This window comes from Anabrus simplex, chromosome 1 (genome assembly GCF_040414725.1).
Source record: "Anabrus simplex isolate iqAnaSimp1 chromosome 1, ASM4041472v1, whole genome shotgun sequence".
NCBI classification, from domain to species: Eukaryota; Metazoa; Arthropoda; class Insecta; order Orthoptera; family Tettigoniidae; genus Anabrus; species Anabrus simplex.
This window is the reverse complement of record NC_090265.1, coordinates 509,050,451-509,066,353: the sequence shown is the minus strand read 5'-3', so window position 1 is coordinate 509,066,353 and position 15,903 is coordinate 509,050,451. Positions and strand designations below refer to the sequence as shown.

General features: G+C 40.2%; 1 protein-coding gene across 1 annotated transcript in view; it reads left to right on the top strand.

Moving 5' to 3' along the window:
- The window catches only part of Wdr62 (WD repeat domain 62), a 459,879-nt gene that overhangs the window by 225,588 nt on the left and 218,388 nt on the right, over positions 1-15,903 (top strand). Inside the window, exons 3-4 of the mRNA XM_067135382.2 lie at positions 6,220-6,439; positions 13,820-14,035. Of these exons, the coding sequence (XP_066991483.1) occupies positions 6,220-6,439; positions 13,820-14,035 (436 nt within the window). The remainder of the gene's footprint in view (positions 1-6,219; positions 6,440-13,819; positions 14,036-15,903) is intronic.

Here is a 15,903-nt window from a genome sequence, read left to right as displayed (position 1 = left end):
CTCGAGGCCAAGCTATTCACGTTTAAAATGTTTTGCTCCGGGCTTTTATTAGCGCCGTATAAATCCGGAAAACTTAACGTCTATTGTCTTAGTATCACAAGCGTTGAAAATCTATCTATCTATCTATCTATCTATCTATCTATATATATATATATATATATGTATTTAAATTAAGAGTTTTGTCCGTACATTGCTCAGAATTTGAAAAAAAAAGAAGGTATTTCTGTATCGGTCATGTCCACAGTAACAAGGAAATGCATTTTTTACTTTTCCGTAATTTCTGTCTGTCTGTCTGTCTGTCTGTCTGTCTGTCTGTCTGTCTGTCTGTATGCACATGCATCACGAGAAAACGGCTGAAGAGAATTTAATCAAAATCGGTATGTAAAGTCGGGTGATGAACCACTACAATCTAGGCTACAAATTATTTTATTCACGCTAAGTGAAATGGTAGTTTAGGGGAAGACCTGAAATGTAATTCTCAAATAAGTTATTTATGTTATTAGTGGTCATATCGATAAATACTACATAACTAACATAACTTTAGTTATGTCGTAAGTTAGTAGTAGTTATCTAAGAAGTTATTAAATTTCCGATCACTTATACGTGGGTATGATGCGCAAAGGTATCACCCAAATATCACTATAAAATTTGTCACAAATGGAACATAATAATTGCTTTTACACATATCAAGTGAAAAATCCCTGGCAAATTAAGAAATACCGTCGTTATTTGAGAAATATGAAAACATACTTAAGGCTTGTAGACAGGACTGGTTTATGTCGTACTACGCTGCTGGTGCCGTCTTTTGTTACTTTCTTCAGGTCCAGGGCTAGCACCGTGGAATGGGAGGGCTATGTCTGTAGATTCTCATTATCTTTGTCCATTCGCTGCTGGTGCCGTCTTTTGTTAGTTTATTCAGGTCCAGGGCTAGCACCGTGGAATGGGAGTGCTATGTCTGTAGATTCTCATTATCTTTGGCCAGTACAAACAGCAATATGGAGGTCAAAAGAAAAATAGCATGATCCCTGGACCAATAAACATTTTTATTTCTGTTCGAACGAAATCACTAGTCCACTGAGTTTTTCTTATGTACATTGGCCATATCATTTTGTCGCCTATTAAATATTGCATATCGCGATACAATTCATGAAATGATGTCATTGACAAGTGAAGAATGAAACAAAAGCAAAGAACTTCAGTGAACACAGATATCACACACGAAATTGTTCAAAGTGTAAGACAAAAGACATACGTGTGTCACTGTGAGCGCAACACCAAATGTACTTGTAAAGTAGTAAAGTACGTATTCATATTCTCCAAAAAAACATATATTTCTTAATTTGCCAGGGATTTTTCACTTGATATGTGTAAAAGTAATTATTATGTTCCATTTGTGACAAATTTTATAGTGATATTTAGGTGATACCAATGCGCACTATACCCGGAACTACAGTCTACGATATACACTGACTGACAGAGCAAATGCAACACCAAGAAGGAGTGGTTCGAAAGGGATGAAAGTTGGGGAAAAGAACAGAGATGGCACGGACGAATAATTGATGTTTATTTCAAACCGATATGCAGGTTACACAATGCGCACTGCATCGACTCAGTAGGATGTAGGACCACCGCGAGCGGCGATGCACGCAGAAACACGTCGAGGTACAGAGTCAATAAGAGTGCGGATGGTGTCCTGAGGGATGGTTCTCCATTCTCTGTCAACCATTTGCCACGGTTGGTCGTCCGTACGAGGCTAGGGCAGAGTTTGCAAACGGCGTCCAATGAGATCCCACACGTGTTCGATTGGTGAGAGATCCGGAGAGTACGCTGGCCACGGAAGCATCTGTACACCTCGTAGAGCCTGTTGGGAGATGCGAGCAGTGTGTGGGTGGGCATTATCCTGCTGAAACAGAGCATTGGGCAGCCCCTGAAGGTACGGGAGTGCCACCGGCCGCAGCACATGCTGCACGTAGCGGTGGGCATTTAACGTGCCTTGAATACGCACTAGAGGTGACGTGGAATCATACGCAATAGCGCCCCAAACCATGATACCGCGTTGTCTAGCGGTAGGGCGCTCCACAGTTACTGCCGGATTTGACCTTTCTCCACGCCGACGCCACACTCGTCTGCGGTGACTATCACCGACAGAACAGAAGCGTGACTCATCGGAGAACACGACGTTCCGCCATTCCCTCATCCAAGTCGCTCTAGCCCGGCACCATGCCAGGCGTGCACGTCTATGCTGTGGAGTCAATGGTAGTCTTCTGAGCGGACGCCGGGAGTGCAGGCCTCCTTCAAAAAATCGACGGGAAATTGTTCTGGTCGATATTGGAACAGCCAGGGTGTCTTGCACATGCTGAAGAATGGCGGTTGACGTGGCGTGCGGGGCTGCCACCGCTTGGCGGCGGATGCGCCGATCCTCGCGTGCTGACGTTACTCGGGCTGCGCCTGGACCCCTCGCACGTGCCACATGTCCCTGCGCCAACCATCTTCGCCACAGGCGCTGCACCGTGGACACATCCCTATGGGTATCGGCTGCGATTTAACGAAGCGACCAACCTGCCCTTCTCAGCCCGATCACCATACCCCTCGTAAAGTCGTCTGTCTGCTGGAAATGCCTCCGTTGACGGCGGCCTGGCATTCTTAGCTATACACGTGTCCTGTGGCACACGACAACACGTTCTACAATGACTGTCGGCTGAGAAATCACGGTACGAAGTGGGCCATTCGCCAACGCCGTGTCCCATTTATCGTTCGCTACGTGCGCAGCACAGCGGCACATTTCACATCATGAGCATACTTCAGTGACGTCAGTCTACCCTGCAATTGGCATAAAGTTCTGACCACTCCTTCTTGGTGTTGCATTTGCTCTGTCAGTCAGTGTAAATAATTTTGTAAGACGCCCTAATATCACAGAGTCGAAAGAAAACTAATGTGAAGGCCTGCAATATAGAAAGCTCATAAACTTTATCAACAATAACATTACATTGACCATTGTTTTTTGTGATGTGCTTTTTGTCTTCTGTTTCCACTCATCCCCGATAGATAGGATTACTGCAGCGTACCGAGGTTTTTAAAAAAATTGCTTTACGTCGCACCGACACAGGTATTAATAGGTCTTATGGAGACGATGAGATAGGAAAGGATTAGGGGTGTGAAGGAAGCGGCCTTGGCTTTAATTAAGGTACAGCCTGGTGTGACTGGTGTGAAAATGGGAAACCACGGAATACCATATTCAAGGTTGCCGGCAGTGGGGTTCGAATCCACTATCTCCCGGATGCAAGTTCACAGCTGCGCGCCCCTAACCACACGGCCAACTCGCCTGGTCGTACCGAGTGTAACAGCCTGCCTGAATATTGGCGGGAAGTAGATGGGGAGTTAGATAAATTTCTTCTTTAGTATGCCATTCCTTAGGTTCATACATTTTCTGATACTACTGGTACGTAACACACTGGTTCATCATAGCATTCAAGCTATTCAGTCCCTACTCTGAGGCACTAATTGGAATGAGCAGTATGCATATTTAATGTAATAATGGCAGAGGAGTGTTCACGGCTGTCTGCGACCTGGTCATTTCAGGTCTGGAACTTTGGACTGTTAGATCGGCTCCGTAGTACTGTTCGTTGAAAGTGAGAAAATGTGTGGTTTTCCACTTGGATCGAGTATTTTATATGATAACATTGCTTTTAATCGCTTCTTTCCTACTGACTTACGTTGACTTCAGATAGGAAAACTACAAAGACAGTCTTCCTGAGATTCCCGTAGCGAAGCACGGGTACATCAGCTAATAAATTATATAGGCCTATATATAAAAATAATGGTTTTGTCTGTACATTGCTCAGAATTTGAAAAGAATGGTATTTCTGTATCGGTCATGTCCACAGTAACAAGGAAGTGTACTTTTTACCTTTCCGTAATTTCTGTATGTATGTATGTATGTATGTATGTATGTATGTATACGCATCACGAGAAAACGGCTGAAGAGAATTTAGTGAAAATCGGTATGTAAAGTCGAGGGATGAGCCACTACAATCTAGGCTATAAATCATTTTATTCACACTGAGTGAAATGGTAGTTTAGGGGAAGGCCTACAGTTTAATTCTCAAATATTTATATTATTAGTGGTCGTATCGATACATACTACATACGGTACCTAAAGTTATATGGAATTAAAATTTCCGATCATTTATGTCTTATGCATTTTTATCGTACCGGCTATGATAACACATATATTCATGAATTTGTATTTTTGTTGCCAAGTCCGCATCAACGCCGAGCCACGAGAAAATGGGTTAACGGAATTTAATGAAAATCGGTGTATAGAGTCGGGGAATAAGAAAATACAGTCTAAGCTATAAACAATTTTATTCACCCGGGATTAAATTGTAGTTTAGGGGAAGGCGCCTAAAATTTAATTTTTAAATACCTATGTTACTGGTCCGATCGAAAATACTACATAACAAAATTTATAGAGAATACAATTTTCGATCATTTATGTTTCAGTTTTACCGTACCCACTATGATACGAGTGGTATCTCAAAGTCGGAAGAAAACTGAATGTGAAGGCCTACAATATCGAAAGCGCATAACATTGATTAACAATAACATTACATTGACCATTGTTTGTTGTGATGTTCTTTGTCTCTTATGCTGCCACTCTACTCCTATAGATGGGATTACTGCTGCTTACCGAGTATAACAGCCTCACAGAATATTGGCGGGAAATAGCTGGGGAGTTAGAAAACTTTCTTTCTTCTTTAGCATGCCATTCCCGTGGTTCATACATTTTCTGAAACTGCTGGTACGTAACACACTGGTTCATCATAGTATTCCAGCTATTCGATCCCCACTCTGACGCGCTGTTTTGAATGAGCAGTGTACACACATAAGGCAGAGGTTCACGTACTAGTAGCATCGAGTATTTCATATGAAAGCATTGCTTTTAATCGCGCCATACCTACTAACGTCATTGTAATGACCTTTGTTCATTTCAGTTGGGAAAACCACTAAGACGTCTTTCTGAGGATGTAAAAAGGCAGGTGGAGAGTGAGTGTCTGTCATTATAATGAAAACTGTCCAACCTGATTGTGAGTGACGGTAACGCAAGCGGGCCTAACCATTACAATGAGAATTCCCTAACCCGGTCTTCCTATGAGAAAAGACGTTTGGTGACTTTCCCGTTGCGTTTCTGGTTTAAAGTTAAGAGCTATGCAAGTGAATACAAACTTACAGTGTGTACACTACCTTACATAGAATTCTGTATAAAATGTAGAATTCCGTAGCGAAGCATGGGTACATCAGCCAATTTTACATTAATAACATACAATTTCTCAGATTTCTTTTCTAAATGAGCTATTCTTGTAGATTTATAATGTGCTCTACAGCCTGGGTAGTTATTGGAATAAGAATTTTAAAAGAAAGCAAGAAGTCGTATTGCCTAGTTCTAAAATTTATTTTGTGTAATTATATCTGTAACTTGTGAACGTTAAATTAAGTATATGAAGGTAATAATTTAGTATGCTATTGTCGGGCTCCCTGGCTGAATGGACAACGTCGATGCCTTCGGTTCAGAAGGTCCCCGGCCGGGTCGGGTTTTTGACAGGATTTACGGTACTTAATTCCTGTTGTATGTTTGTTGCAATACCCCTCTTCATATACACAGAACACATCACACTACCAACCACCACAGAAATTCAAACTGGCGAGTTCAATATTTCACGTAGAGTTGGTATCAGGAAGGCATTCGGCCATGAAACAGGGCGAAGTCCACATGTGCAACGCAGTGCGCACCCACCGCCCAGTTAAAGGTTGAGAAAAGTGGCAGTAGTAATAGTAGAATGCCATAAACAAGAATTATGACTACTTAAAAAAAAAAAAAAAAAAAAAACGTTTCAGAGCCTTTAGCGTACCGTACTTGTTTAGATTTTATTTTGAGTAATGCTATGTCATTTCTAAAGAGTTCTTCTTATCTTCAAGCAGTACTGTTTGTTGGGGTGTGTGATGTGCCCCAAGCCTTGTAGTCAAATTTTATCCATCTTGGATTAGTTCTTGGGCCCTGAATAGGTCAAAATAAGTTAAAAAAAAAGAAATAACGCACTATGTATGTAATATTGTCTTTTCTTGTGTTTACATGTTGTTATACTACTTGCTATCTTATTTTAAATATGTTGAAATATTTACAAAGAATGACTGGTTAAACAGCTTGTGCGATTGTTACAGATGCACTGTGGTGTTGTTCAACCCTCGCAAAGGTCGTCAGCAACATTTGCTCAACACTTCCAGAAAAACCATCACTTGCCTGGCCTTCTCTTCAGATGGTCGGTATCTGGCCACAGGGGAATGCGGCCACTTGCCATCGGTGCGCGTATGGGAGGTGACTGGAGCTGACATTGTCCAAGTGGCAGAGTTTCCTGGTCACAAGTACGGCATCAACTGCGTGGTAAGTAGCCTGTTACTGTTGTGTTACCGGTACTGGATTTTCAGTCATTTTGTTTCACCATTAGTGTTTAAATTGTTTTAAGTTTAGAAATTTCAATTTTACCGGGTGAGTTGGCCGTGCGGTTAGAGGCGCGCAGCTTGTAAGCTTGCATCCGGGACATAGTAGGTTCGAGCCCCTCTTTCGGCAGCCCTGAAGATGGTTTCCCTTGTGGTTTTCACACCAGGAAAATGCTGGGGCTGTACCTTATTTAAGGCCACGGCCGCTTCTTACCCACTCCTAGCCCTTCCATATCCCATCGTCGCCATAAGATGTATCCGTGTCGGTGTGACGCAAAACAAATAGTAAAGAAAACCAACACATTTATTTGGTGTACATATTTATAGTGTTCATGCACATGAAGTTCTCTTTTCAAGGCTGTTAGGAGGGAAATGAAGTCGTATTTCAATGAAAGTAGTAGATTCATCATGTATTGCTTTTAAACTTAGAATTAAAATGCGTATTACCCAGGAATATTTGCAAGACAATAAGGCATGTTATCAGTTACGCACTCCGCTTGCTTTAGCTTGTATTAAGAGGAAATTAAATATGAAATATCGAGAATGTAAACATTTGTTTTATTCTCTTCATCAGCGAGTTATTTAAATGTTGAATTAATTATTTAAAAAATATTAACACCTTAACGTCGAGGTGAATAGTTGCTTTTTACTGATAACCTGTGGTATTGCGATATGCGTATTTCAGGTTGTAATGGGCTAGGAATGTACACAATTTCATTCCTAGATACAATCTTCTCTTCATAGTTACCATTAACCAACTATAGGTGGGGGATGCAGATGAAGAATACATCCACGGTATCCCATGTCAGAAGAGGCGACTAAAAACGGCCCTAGAGGCTCTCAACTTCGGAGCGTGTGTTGGCGACCACGGGGCCCTTAGTTGAGCGCCGGCATTGCTTCCACTTAATTGTGCCAGGCTTCTCACTTTCATCTATTTTGTCCTACCTCCCTTGGTCAACTATTGTTCTTTTCTGACCCCGACGGTATTCGAGCATTCGAGGCCTAGGGAGTAATTTTCACGCCCTTCGTGGTTCTTGTCTTTCCTTGCCCAGTACTTCATTTTTCGAAGTGTCGGACCTTTTCGTTTATCCCTATGGCTGGGGGACGCAGATGAAGAATACACCCACGATGTCCCCTGCCTGTCGTTAGAGGCGAATGAAAGAGGCGACCCAGAGATGATACTTCGGGAACCATGAGACAATCTGTGGTTAATACCATTACGCGATGAACAGCATGGGTCGACTTTATTTGAGATTGCTACTACTACATGTGTTTGGTTATGCTTCCTTTTAGAGCAATAATCACTGCTACCTGAGGAACTCGAACTGCTACGGCCTCCAGCTGGGTCTATTATTAGTATCATTGGGGGAGGATCGCTTGGGGAGTAGTACCATTATATGAAGAACACCATGGGTCTGTTGTTGCCTGTCGGTGGTGCCATAGAGTGTGATACAGCGTGGGCCTACATTGCCTATGATTTTTTTGTTGCTATTTTGCTTTACGTCACACCGACACAGATAGGTCTTACGGCGACGATGGGACAGGAAAGGCCTAGGAAGGAAGTGGCCGTGGCCTTAATTAAGGCACAGCCCCAGCATTTGCCTGGTGTGAAAATGGGAAACCACGGAGAACCATCTTCAGGGCAGCCGACAGTGGGGTTCGAACCCACTATCTCCCGGATGCGAGCTCACAGCTGCGCACTCCTAACCGCACGGCCAACTCCGGGCCAACTCGCCCGGTTTGCCTATGATTGATGCCACTGTGTGAGCAACACCATGTGTATATGTAACTGTGATGAGTACCACTATGTGAGCAACACCATGGGTATACGTGGCCTGTGGTTAGTACCACCATGTGCGAAACACCATTGGTCTCTGTTGCCTGTGTGTAGTGCCGTTATATGTAACATACCGTAGGTCTACATTACCTGTGATCAGTACTACTATAAGAGAAACATTATGGTTGTGCTTTACCAATGTTAGTACTATTATGAGGGGCCGGTAACCTGGATTTTGGACCCCTTTGGACAACAAGAATCATCCCAGAAAATAAGGCATTGTGAATCGTACCCATGGTCATTTTTTCATCATCATTCGTTGTAGTTCCTACTCAGTGGATAAATTTTGAAATTTGTCCGGCTCCATGGCTAAAAGGTTAGCATGCTGACGTGGCGTTTTCAGGGCCTTCATTTTCACAGATATGCAGATCGCCTAATAGGCCGTCTACGAGAAAAAGAACCGCACCAGGCCTCTTCGGAGGCCACACGCCATCATCATCATCATCATCACCACCACCACCACCACCACCACCACCACCACCACGACGCGCAGGTCGCCTACGGGAGTCAAATAAAAAGACCTGCACCTGGCGAGCCGAAGCCCTCGGACACATCCTGGCACTAAAAGCTATATGCTTTTTTTTTTTTTTTTTTGAAATTTTAATTATCGTTTTATTTTGTTGCACCTTGTATCTTTAGATGTTTGGCCCCTTTAAACAACAAACATCATCATCATCATCATCATCATCATCATAGTTACCATTTGTGTGTTCCCTTACTGGGGTGACATGGATATTAGGTTGACAGTGGGGCATATTTTCCTTTGTTGTTTTGTTGTTGTTGTGGTGTCACATTGTGTTGAGCGGTTTGTTTACGCGCCATGCAAAGTTTTCCTTGGAGTTCACAGTTGAATTTAATTAGAGTTACATGTGAGCTATTAGCAATGGAGCACCATAGATCTATTGTAATACTTTCTGAAGTTATGTACCAATACATAATTAGTTGGGACTTAAAAAACAACTTGACAAACGAAATGGAATTCGATGGTGTGCTATCAATATTAATGGGGCTTATGGAAGAAAGAAGGTAGAACTAGCTGAGTCAGCAAAGAGGATGCATCTGGATGTGCTAGGAGTAAGTGATATTCGGGTAAGGGGAGATAATGAGGAAGAGATAGGAGATTATAAACTGTACTTGACGGGCGTTAGAAAGGGAAGGGCAGAGTCTGGGGTAGGGCTCTTTATCAGGAATACCATTGCACGCAACATAGTTTCTGTTAGGCACGTAAATGAGCGAATGATGTGGGTAGATTTGTCAGTGGGAGGAATTAGGACAAGAATTGTGTCCGTGTATTCACCATGTGAGGGTGCAGATGAGGATGAAGTTGACAAGTTTTATGAAGCATTGAGTGACATCGTGGTCAGGGTCAACAGCAAGGATAGAATAGTGCTAATGGGCGATTTCAATGCGAGAGTTGGGAATAGAACTGAAGGATACGAAAGGGTGATTGGTAAATGTGGGGAAGATATGGAAGCTAATGGGAATGGGAAGCGTTTGCTGGACTTCTGTGCTAGTATGGAATTAGCTGTTACGAATACATTCTTCAAGCATAAGGCTATTCACCGCTACACATGGGAGGCTAGGGGTACCAGATCCATAATAGACTATATCTTAACAGACTTCGAATTCAGGAAATCTGTTAGGAATGTACGAGTTTTTCGTGGATTTTTCGATGATACAGACCACTATCTGATCTGTAGTGAACTAAGTATCTCTAGGCCTAGGATAGAGAAAGTGAAATCTGTCTGCAAACGAATAAGGGTAGAAAATCCCCAGGACGAGGAAATTAGACAGAAGTACATGGATATGATTAGTGAGAAGTTTCGAACAGTAGACAGTAAGCAGGTTCAGGATATAGAAAGTGAATGGGTGGCATACAGGGATGCTGTATTAGAAACAGCAAGGGAATGCCTAGGAACAACTGTGTGTAAAGATGGGAAAAGTCGAACATCTTGGTGGAATGATGAAGTGAGAGCAGCCTGTAAACGTAAAAAGAAGGCTTATCAGAAATGGCTCCAAACAAGGGCCGAGGCAGACAGGGATTTGTACGTAGATGAAAGAAACAGAGCGAAACAAATAGTTGTTGAATCCAAAAAGAAGTCACGGGAAGATTTTGGTAATAACCTAGAAAGGCTAGGTCAAGCAGCAGGAAAACCTTTCTGGACAGTAATAAAGAATCTTAGGAAGGGAGGGAAAAAGGAAATGAACAGTGTTTTGAGTAATTCAGGTGAACTCATAATAGATCCCAGGGAATCACTGGAGAGGTGGGGGGAATATTTTGAACATCTTCTCAATGTAAAAGGAAATCATCATGGTGGTGTTGCAAACAGCCAAGCTCATGGGGAGGAGGAAAATGATGTTGGTGAAATTATGCTTGAGGAAGTGGAAAGGATAGTAAATAAACTCCATTGTCATAAGGCAGCAGGTATAGATGAAATTAGACCTGAAATGGTGAAGTATAGTGGGAAGGCAGGGATGAAATGGCTTCATAGAGTAGTAAAATTAGCGTGGAGTGTTGGTGAGGTATCTTCAGATTGGACAAAAGCAGTAATTGCACCTATCTATAAGCAAGGGAACAGGAAGGATTGCAACAACTATCGAGGTATCTCATTGATTAGTATACCAGGCAAAGTATTCACTGGTATCTTGGAAGGGAGGGTGCGATCAGTCGTTGAGAGGAAGTTGGATGAAAACCAGTGTGGTTTCAGACCACAGAGAGGCTGTCAGGATCAGATTTTCAGTATGCGCCAGGTAATTGAAAAATGCTACGAGAGGAATAGGCAGTTGTGTTTATGTTTCGTAGATCTAGAGAAAGCATATGACAGGGTACCGAGGGAAAAGATGTTCGCCATACTGGGGGACTATGGAATTAAAGGTAGATTATTAAAATCAATCAAAGGCATTTATGTTGACAATTGGGCTTCAGTGAGAATTGATGGTAGAATGAGTTCTTGGTTCAGGGTACTTACAGGGGTTAGACAAGGCTGCAATCTTTCACCTTTGCTGTGTGTAGTTTACATGGATCATCTGCTGAAGGGTATAAAATGGCAGGGAGGGATTCAGTTAGGTGGAAATGTAGTAAGCAGTTTGGCCTATGCTGACGACTTGGTCTTAATGGCAGACTGTGCCGAAAGCCTGCAGTCTAATATCTTGGAACTTGAAAATAGGTGCAATGAGTATGGTATGAGAATTAGCCTCTCGAAGACTAAATTGATGTCAGTAGGTAAGAAATTCAACAGAATTGAATGTCAGATTGGTGATACAAAGCTAGAACAGGTCAATAGTTTCAAGTATTTAGGTTGTGTGTTCTCCCAGGATGGTAATATAGTAAGTGAGATTGAATCAAGGTGTAGTAAAGCTAATGCAGTGAGCTCGCAGTTGCGATCAGCAGTATTCTGTAAGAAGGAAGTCAGCTCCCAGACGAAACTATCTTTACATTGGTCTGTTTTCAGACCAACTTTGCTTTATGGGAGCGAAAGCTGGGTGGACTCAGGATATCTTATTCATAAGTTAGAAGTAACAGACATGAAAGTAGCAAGAATGATTGCTGGTACAAACAGGTGGGAACAATGGCAGGATGGTACTCGGAATGAGGAGATAAAGGCTAATTTAGGAATGAACTCGATGGATGAAGCTGTACGCATAAACCGGCTTCGGTGGTGGGGTCATGTGAGGCGAATGGAGGAGTATAGGTTACCTAGGAGAATAATAGACTCTGTTATGGAGGGTAAGAGAAGTAGAGGGAGACCAAGACGACGATGGTTAGACTCTGTTTCTAACGATTTAAAGATAAGAGGTATAGAACTAAATGAGGCCACAACACTAGTTGCAAATCGAGGATTGTGGCGACGTTTAGTAAATTCTCAGAGGCTTGCAGACTGAACGCTGAAAGGCATAACAGTCTATAATGATAATGTATGTAATGTATGTATGTAATGTTAAAAAAATTCTCATTGCTAAGTCTCGACGTCTTTGGGGGAAGAATATCTTTGCATTTACTGAAAAGACTCTCTACAGGGGCACGTGAAGGAATACCTGCATTTCATTTTAAGAACAACGTTGGTGTAAGTAAGAATGATGTCTTTGGAAGTACTGGAGAGGTAAGAAAGTACCTTATTCAGAATTGATTAAATTACTGGTTCTACTATAGTAGAACTGGAAAATATATCACCACCATTTATTTTTCCTGTTTCTAATTATTACAATTTTATTTCAAGAAGTAAATTACAAGTAAAAATTACATTTTGTACAAATTAATTACTACAAATAAAAATTAGTTAGAATGTAATCGTTACAAGTAATTTGATTACTTTTACTCATTCACATCCCAACTCAGGTTTTCAGTAACAAGAATAATCCAAATATGAACTACAAAAGGATTGTTTACTGCATGAGGACACATGAGAATAACGATTGTGATTATCTGGTACTACAATTCTCATTGTGTTGTAACAACTGCATCTGTTAGTACACACATTTTGCAAGCCATAATAATAATAATAATAATAATAATAATAATAATAATAATAATAATAATAATAATAATAATAATAATAATAACAGCTTTAAGTCCCACTAACTACTTTTACGGATTTTGGAGACGCCGAGGTGTTGGAATTTAGTCCCACAGGAGTTCTTTAATGTGCCAGTAATCTACTGACACAAGGCTGACTTATTTGAGCACCTACAAATGCCACCAGACTGAGCCAGGATCGAACCTGCCAAGGTGGGGTCAGAAGGCCAGTGCCTTAAATGTCTGAGCCACTCAGCCCAGCTGCAAGCCTTCATGCTGATCCTTTGTCATTAAACCAGGATGTCTTTATGGTCATAAATGCTAATTTTAAAGAGAAAAGCAGACATTGAAAACATTGAGAAAAAGGATTGTAAAATCATAAGTAAAAAATTAGTCAGGCTTTTTTTGATACTACCCATATGTACTGTATATATTTCTATTGCTTGCCATGAAGTTATCTGGAGTTTCCAGGGAAATGCGTTTCTTTATGTCTGAAAGCATTTTATTACATGCCTGACTCAGAAAAAGATGCAAACATTAATGTGAAAAGTAATGTTAAAATATTTTATTCCATCGGTCCTGTTTTATTCATTAGCTACTTGGCTACTTTTGGAAAAAATAATACTGATAGTGCCTTTGCTTCTGAAATTGCTGACATGCTATTCTGAATTCCTAAGTATGATTTGGAATATGCGTTAATTTACAACGCATCATGATCATTACAAATTATGCCGAGTACCATGAACTTTTTGTTTACCCATTGCATTTTGACTGTATTTGGAACTGTCATTAGTTTTCTGTTGTTTATTAGCAGTTCCCTTTCATGAACATCAGAGTCTGATTCCCTCTGTAGTCCTGCAAAGTTAATATTTTTAAAATACTAATGTATATTTGTATTATCCTTATTTCTAAATTCATTTTCGGTAATAATGTAATATAATAATTATTATTTTGTGTTATTCTGTTTGTTGCAGGCATTTTCTCCCAGCCACAAGTATGTGGTTTCAGTGGGCTCTCAGCATGACATGATTGTCAATGTTTGGGACTGGCGAGCCAATGTCAAGGTTGCATCCAACAAAGTATCTACGAAGGTGAAGGCTGTATCCTTTGCGGAAAATGGCAACTACTTTGTTACTGTTGGGAATCGTCATGTCAAGTTTTGGTACCTTGAGTACTCGCGTTCAGCAAAGGTACATATCACTCGTTTTACATTGAACTTTCTAGAGGAACTTGGTGGCAATTTTATCTTAACTGTCATGTTCTTTGGAATTTGCTTTTAGTGCAGATTGGCTGCTATCAAAACTATATCATCAACTACTTGTAGAACTAATAGTTAAGGCAGTGTTACCCAATCTTTGTACAACCTTTTAAAACCAATTTCTATAAATTGTACCCTTGTCTGTTAAACAGTAGCAGTTTAAATATTTTCAGTTCCTAACTCAATGTAAAATGATAGAAATCAGGTAATGAGTTAGGAAAGGAAAAGTACCAATCACAGATTCAATTTTACGATATTCATAACACAGAAATAAGCAATGATGGGAAGAGTCCAGGAAGAAAGTTAACTGGGCTGAATTACAGTAACCTGAGAAATATTTTACTCAGTTACAATTATAAATTACTTTTTCAGTAACATTGCAATTACAATTACTTTAGAGAACGCTAGTCTTAAGGAAATCACATTTCAAATAATTTTCCATTTACATTGAAAATAAATTACTTGGCTCTTAAGATTCTCATCGGTAAACCTCGATGTCTTTGGGGGAAAGTATATCTTTGCATTTACTCTAGAGGAGCACCTGTGTTTAATTTTGAGAAGATCATTAGTACAAGTATGATGCCTTTGAAAGTACTGCCGAGGTAAGAAAGTACTTCATCCAGTATTTATGAAGTTGCTGGTTCTGCTGTAGTAGAACAGAAAATGTTACCTTCATCATGAATTATTTTTTTGCCGTTTCTGCTTCTGTGCAATGTACAGTAATTACTAGAATGTAATGATTACTAAAAAGTAACAATTACAATTTTATTTCAAGAAGTAAATTACAAGTTAAAATTGCATTTTGTAAAAGTAACAATTACAAGTTAAAGTTACTTCGCATGTAATCGTTGCAAGTAATTTGATTACTTTTATTCCGTTACTTCCCAACTCTGAAAATAAGTACAGCTTCATATTAAATAGTGATTATCAGGTATTCAACATGCTCTTAATTTAATCATAATATTTGTTTGTATTAGCTGTAAAGTCTGAAATAGTCATTGTTACTCACTAGCCATTGGGAACATTAATGTATTCTGAATTCGCCAAGACATTGTATTGTTTAACCTTTTAGGTACTGAGTTACCAGTTGACTGTTTGGTACCTCAGTGCTGAGTTTATTCATTCGTATGTAAAAAAATTGTAGAAGCCTCATTTTTTAACTTACCAGTGTGGTGATTAGCTTAAAATGTTTATGAATGTTGGTTCTTTATAAATCTAAATGCAAATGGAAAATCCTACACACATGTTCAATATTATTTTGAGAGAAAACAAAATTACACTTTTTGGGCCTGCATATACATCATCTTTATACAGTAAAAAAAACAAAATAAAATTATTTCCTAAAATCTGTCGGCAACTAATACATGTAACAAGTACATAAGTTGAAATTTTAAAATACTTTCTAAACCTGGAATGTGGTGAGAGCTCAATGTTTTCCACCTTTTGTTTGTGATACGGATTTGTTTCATCAACAAGCAGCTGCACCAACTCTACTGGCACAATGATTTTGGGGTTGTCATCAAACACTGGCTCCTAGAGTCTGTCACAGTTACTTGAAAGTCGGGTGGAGAAAAGTCATCCATCCACCACAAAAATAGTGATGAAATAGCTTTTGAACTCGGTGTTTTTCTTCTTTAGTTTAGAAGAAGGCTCTGTTTCTTTCTCACTTCCAATATTTTAATCCCTGTGTGTATCACACTCAGTTTCAAAATTGCTTAACAATTCATTAAAATCATCATCTTCATCGTCACTTTCCACTGTGGTTAATAACTGAAAGATTCTTTGGTCCGAAATAACTTT